Genomic DNA, 6,396 nt, shown 5'->3' on the forward strand with positions numbered 1-6,396 from the left:
AATGGGGATCCAATAAAATGTTTCACATACAACTGGATCAAACCTTTAAAGTAGTAAATTAAAATAGTCCTTTCAACGAAGGAAATCCAAGTTTCAGAAGAGGCTCTTCATACTGAATCTTTGACCAGCGACTGATGATGCAGTACATCTCTGATGCTGATTGGTTCTCAACACCAAGGTTACCCAATCCAGGGACAAAGAAATGAATTCCTTCGTTGGTATTATTTGAGAAGTGGCCAAAGGAGGGTCCCAGTCTTCGCTGAGTGAGACTTGCCTGCTCCCCTGTGCCCTGTCCTCTCTGCTCTCCAGCATGGTGTGTCTGTGTTTCCTTGGAGGCTCCTGGATGCCAGCTCTGACACTGATCCTGATGGTGCTGAGCCCTCCCTTGGCTTGGGCTAGGGACACCCCACGTAAGTGCACACCTTGGGTGGTAAGCTATTGTGGGGGAGGGGGGTGAGGGAAGAAAGAAATTAGTTTTGCCACTGGTCCAGGCCGTGTCCCTTAGAAAATTGTGATATTTTCTTCAATGACCACGCTTGTCAGTCACATAGACCCCTAATTTTATCCAAAACAAAAGGAGCCTGCATGCTTGCCCTCTACAAGCCCTGCATAAGGGACCTCCATACATATAGTCTATTTATGCCTAACTGTCCTCCAATAAAAGTTCTCCAGGCTTGCATCTCATTCCCTCAGGGTTTTGGGAAGACTCAGAAGTAATTATTTCAAATTAATTCCCATCAAGTGGTTCCCTTTATTATATTGAGTTATGCTGGAAAATAGGAAAGTTTGAAAAATTTAAGGAGGATCAAAAGGAATTAGAAAGATCTCTCCTAGAAGACCCTGTGTTATGTCTTCACTGGACCAGTTATGATGGTGCCTCTCCCTAATATGTGAGGATGTATCAAGAGGTCTCTACCATTATCTCCTTTCCTTTCTCCTGAGCCCCAAAGTTTATAAGGCCTTTATCCCTATACTGGAGGTTCTCTGACAGAAGCTGGGATTAATTTTATCTCTATTTCTCACCCTGGAGCTACAGCAGTGATCCTTAGTACTTGAAATGACACTGTAGATAAGAAGTGCATGTAGTGTGTTTTTTGGTGTCTTATAGAGCTTAATATATCTTCCAAGAACTTGGCACAGGTTACTTTCCATTACGAATCTATGTTGAACCTTTCTATAGTGTCAGTTTCTCCTGCATCTTCCGACGGTCTGGCCTGAACCCACAGGAAGGGGTTCAACTAGTATAGGATAAGTTATATGAAACTATGATTTTGTAAGTCAAAAATAGTCAAATATCAGGAATTTCATATGGTTCAAACTATACACCCCAAGCAGGGTACAGAGAGTGTGAAGGTTATTTACATTTCATAGGACTGAAAGCCAATATGCAAAAGGGAACTTACTGACTTACTGAGGTCTTGGTCCTGAATTACATAGATTCATTCACCATGTTTTCTGTTTTCCTTAATTAGCCATGTTTGGTTGCCTCCACTTCCCCTTCCTCACTATTCTTTCCCAACTGTGTCGTCATCATTACTGAGACTCCCCATTGTTTGCACAGACCCTCAGCATTATCAGACCTACAAGATGAGCTGAAATTTAATGAAATTTTCCTTTTTTTCTCCTTTACCTTTTCTTTACCTGTGATATTTTTTAGAACAGTAGGAGAAAGGAAGTTTGTTTAAATTTCTCACAGGAGGTGGAAGAGATATAATCTATTATAAGAATAAAAGAGTGTTGAAGCTTAAAGCTCCTTCTTATTTTCCTCACAGTGACTGATTCCCAGAACCCTGGGTTTATCCATTTAAACCACACATATTTTTCTGAGCAGCTATTTTGTACTGGGCTCTGTTCTAGGCTCAGTGAATTCTATTTGAATAAGATAAAAAAAATCACTACTATCATGGGTATTATGTACTGACAGAGTAGAAAGCCCAATAGACATTTAAAAATGAAAAAATTTCAGAGAGCAATAAGTTCTCTGAAAAAAAAATACACCAGGGTTGTGAAATAGAGAGAACAGAGTCACCTGACCTCAGTTGGAGCAGCTCGGGAGCTCTCCCTGAGAAAGTGACATTTAGTTGGGACATGACTGATGACAAGCCAGCCATGAGAAGGATCCGAGTGACAAGTGTTCTAGGGAGAGAGAACAGGATAGAGGCCACAGTATGGGAAGATGCTTGCTGAGTTTAAAGGACAGAAGGAAGACTGGAGAAGCTGGAGTGTGAGGAGCAAGCTGAGGAGTGCTCTCAGAGTGGCCACTAGCATGTTTCCATCACTCTGGGAGTGCCCAGCACGGCCTCATTGTCGGTGCTCAGTGATTGGTGGATGTCAGCGTCCTTTCACTTAGATTTTTATCTGACAAACTTTTACTTGTGTTGAACTTTGATATGATTTTCTTTCATTACTGACATGGTAGTTTTCAAAATCTTCATCTGCTAGTTCACACAAACCTGAACATAGCCCAACGTCTGTGCAAACATTTGTTGAAGTTGTTTTATTAATTCTTAGCTTCATAATAGGCACCAGTAACTGATTCTTTCAGGAAGCTGTGGATTTGTAGGCTTCTTTCTATAAACTTCAACAAGAATGGAATTTATAAATTATTTATACCTGCTCTTGATGAGACAAAAATTCCTTGGTCATAAGATGTCAACACAGACGTCGTACTGGGGGAAATTTAAAGTCAAAAGCTCTAGTTTTTACAAGAAGCTCAGAGGAGTAGTAATGGAACAATTATCTGGGGACAATGACACTACAGGCTTCTCATAGTCCAGCTTTGAGCCACTGATGCAAAGTGGTGATTGAGCCATTAGAAAATACAGATCTGGTTATCTGTATTCTCTTGTTTGACAATAATGCACAGGAAACATCGTTACAGCTTTCAGACACCCTGGATTTTGATTTTTCCAGTCGCTGCTCATTTGTTTTGGGTGAGACTTAAGCATTAGCACAGCAAGAACAGTCATCTTTTGGTTAGAATTCTCAGTAGCTTTTGATACTCTCTCACTAGGCACTATGAATGTTTTTTTGAAATCTGGTCCCAGTACTGAGCTTAATCAGGCAAGATAAATTTCCTTGGGGTAAGGTTTTTATCAGATAAATGATGTTGGCAAATTTTTCAATGTAATACTCAACTGCTTCATAATTAACAGCGGCTTCTTCACCACATATATTTCAGATGGTTTAACCGTGGCTCTTACCCAGGACAGTTTTGCCACCCCCCCACCCTACCCCCTCCCCGGGGAATTAAGTGTCTGGAAACACTTACTGTTTTTCAAAACTGGGGTTTCATCTGACATCTAGTGGGTAGAGGCTAGTGATGCTGATAGACATCCTACAATGTACAGAACAGCCTTCCCACAACAATTATCTTGTCCACGGTGTCAACAGCTGTGGTTATCTGCTGTATTGTTTTCTCTTCCATTGCTCATTTTGGGTTTTGAGCCTTCTCTCTCGTTTTCTCTTAGTTATTGTAGTTAAAGCACTGTCAATTTTATTTATTTTCTTGGAAAAACTGGTCATTACTTTTAATGTATGTGATTGTTTCTTCTGGCCTCTATTTTTTTTATTTCTGCTTTTTCTTTTGTTATTTCCTTCCTTTACTAAATTTCCCCCAAGTTTCTTCTTTTCTAGTTCCCTGTGGTGTAATGTTGTTTGTTTGAATATTTTTCCCCCTTCTTCCTTTTTTTTCCCCCTTGACACTGGCTCGAAGAGAATTTTTTATTGCCTTTATGTACAGAAAATTCGATAGTGCACACTTGGTCCAGTTTGGTGGTCAGTTCTTTAGCCTTTGCCTTTTCCAGCTTGGCAATGTGAACCACCGACCTTGGACCCAGGACATTGCCTCCCAAGGGACAGCAGATCTAACAATATCTGTCATTGTAATTTGACCTGATACCTTCCAAAAGCTCATTTGTCTTCTGAATTAACTTGTATGAAGGCGACAGTGGTGCAGATCTTCCCGTGGACCAGACGCCCCAGCCTGGCCCTCCCCTGATCATGCAGGGGAGCCCCCATCTTAGGACACAGGGCAGGCAGGAAGACATCCAGCCCAGTGGAATTCACAGCCTATGAAATCACTACCGGCTGAGGCTTCTTGTTTTCCACCAAGGTGGTGGCTGTATTAAGGGCAACTCGAACGACAAGAGGCTCTTAGGGGGACATCCCCTTTACTGGCAGTTTTCTTCTCAGCCCAGGCCAACCATCTCTGCTTCTTCTCTTGCTTTGCCTCTGGTCTGTATCTGTGGGCCAGCTTAGGCAGCTGAATAGCTGCGTGGCCGTCCAAGGCTTGGGTGAACCGGTTAATCGTGAGAGGCACTTTTAGACGTTTATAGAGAATAGCCCTTTGCTGCTGCAGCTGGACGTGGTGGGGGCATTTGACAAGGTGGGCGAGGTCCCTTTTGGGCTGGACGTCCTGTCTGTTTCCAAAATTCTTGGGCCTTTTCTCAAACAAGGGACTGACTACCTTCTTGGCTTCCTGCTTCTTCACCAAAGTCCAGGGCCACCCCTTAGCCTCCTTTCCTTTCAGCATCTTGGATGGCTGGTGGAGGGACTGAACTTTCTTTCTTAATACAAGCATTTAGAGCATAAATTTCACTTGTGTTTTCTTTTTCTTTTGTTTTGAGACATATTTTGATTTGCCATTTGATTTCTTATTTGGCCCGATGCTTGTGTAGTGGTGCAGTTTCATATTTGCATGTAAATATTTAATGCTTATATTGTAGATTTTCCAGCTTTGTTTTATTGTTGATCTTTAACTTTGTACCATTGTGGTTGAAAATACATGAGGTATCATTTCAAAGAAACAAACAAAACCCCAAAATGTTAAGAGTGCTGAAGTTGAAAATACTGATTTATACTGAGTTGCTTCTCAAAAATCTAGACTCAAACTTTATACACACACTCACCTTCCAATTCAGGTCTTTGTGGTTTATTTTAGTTTGTTTAAATACAGAAATGACAAACTATAAAGTTGTATACATTCACCAGTTTCTCGTAGAGCCCATTCAATCAATGCACACCAAGATCTTTATATTTTACTTTTTGCCTTATGCAATGTTTTTCGATATTTCATGATTTCTGGATCATCACCATCTCTGTTAACTTTCAACAACTTGCCTTTATAAGGCATAAATTCTGACTGCCAGAAGTATTTTCAGTAAAATGTATCAAACTTTTGTATTAATTCTACATTCTATTCTATTGATAACGCCAAATGCTCCCTTTTGTCTCCCTTTTAAACACAGAGGTATTTTCCCCTATTTTAAAATTTTTTTGTGTTAATTATACCTGAATAAAAAATTTTTCTTAGTTCAATTAAACATAAAACAGACATATCAATATATACATACATATATGCATATATGTGTGTATGTGCATATATACATGTATACATATATTAGGATGTGTGTATGTTTACGTACATTGAAACTTCAGAAGCATGTGTGACTGACCAATTAGAGCTCTGACGTGTTTGACCCTTTACCTCATCAGATGAGATTTGCCAAATGGGTTCTGCATCAAAATCTTTAATGTGACCTGGTTTTCTGAGATTTCTGGATTTGGAAAAGTAAAGATTGAGGAACTGTATTGCAACCATGGTTTTAATCTTAAAATTCTTCACTCATATGCCACTGAATTCAGTATAAAAGTCAAATGCTACCACCACCCACAGGCTTTTAGTATCCACTCCATGCGATGCCGTCTCTAGTCCAAACTTCCTTCTTCCTCTCACTGTCTGTGCTTCCGTGAACTGTTTCCTCAGGTTTCTTGAGGAGGTTCCTCAATTCTCTCGAGTTTTTGCAGTTACTTTACCTCGACCTGAAATGTGCCTCCCTTTGCCCCAAACACACGCACACGCACACACACACACACACACACACACACATACACGCACGCACACGCACACCCTCGAGGTCACATCTACTTAACCTTTCACGTCACATGTCATGTCACCCTTGAGACCACCTCTCTGCCCTAAGGTGGTTCTGATCATCCGATTATTCTTTGTTCTAAACTGCACACTTCTCTTGTGACATGTCTCGCCCCGTATAAAGTCTTGCCTGGTTGCGTTTTGTCCTTCCCTTTCCCTCCATTTGAAGCTCCGCGAGTGGAGGGGACGCGTGTGTCCTTCTCTGGATTCGCAGGGCGGCGGCGGCCTGAGCCAGCTCAGCCCAAACCAACTGCTCGGCGGGTGAGCAGGTGGGACGCGTTTAAGGTCCGGGGAACCCGCTGTGGGAGGCGAGGAGGGAGGCGGGTGTCCGCCAGGAGGAGGCGTCGGGGAGGACGCGGTGAGGAGCAAATGCCCGCGCGGCTCAGGCTGGGAGGTCCGCCGCCGCGCCCGGGACCCAGGGACCCCGAAAGGCTCCCCTGAGACCGGTCGCCTCCTCCCCG

At 42.3% G+C, this 6,396-nt stretch overlaps 1 protein-coding gene and 1 pseudogene across 1 annotated transcript in view; one reads left to right on the forward strand and one right to left on the reverse strand.

Moving 5' to 3' along the window:
* The first annotated feature begins 217 nt into the window (after positions 1-217).
* The window catches only part of LOC103665521 (DLA class II histocompatibility antigen, DR-1 beta chain), an 11,839-nt gene continuing 5,660 nt past the window's right edge, over positions 218-6,396 (forward strand). Inside the window, exon 1 of the mRNA XM_008693472.2 lies at positions 218-410. Within this exon, the coding sequence (XP_008691694.2) occupies positions 311-410 (100 nt within the window). The 5' untranslated portion in view covers positions 218-310. The remainder of the gene's footprint in view (positions 411-6,396) is intronic.
* Positions 418-4,534, reverse strand: LOC103665524 (annotated as a pseudogene).

Source organism: Ursus maritimus, unplaced genomic scaffold, assembly GCF_017311325.1.
Source record: "Ursus maritimus isolate PB19 unplaced genomic scaffold, ASM1731132v1 scaffold_30, whole genome shotgun sequence".
Classification (NCBI taxonomy): domain Eukaryota; kingdom Metazoa; phylum Chordata; class Mammalia; order Carnivora; family Ursidae; genus Ursus; species Ursus maritimus.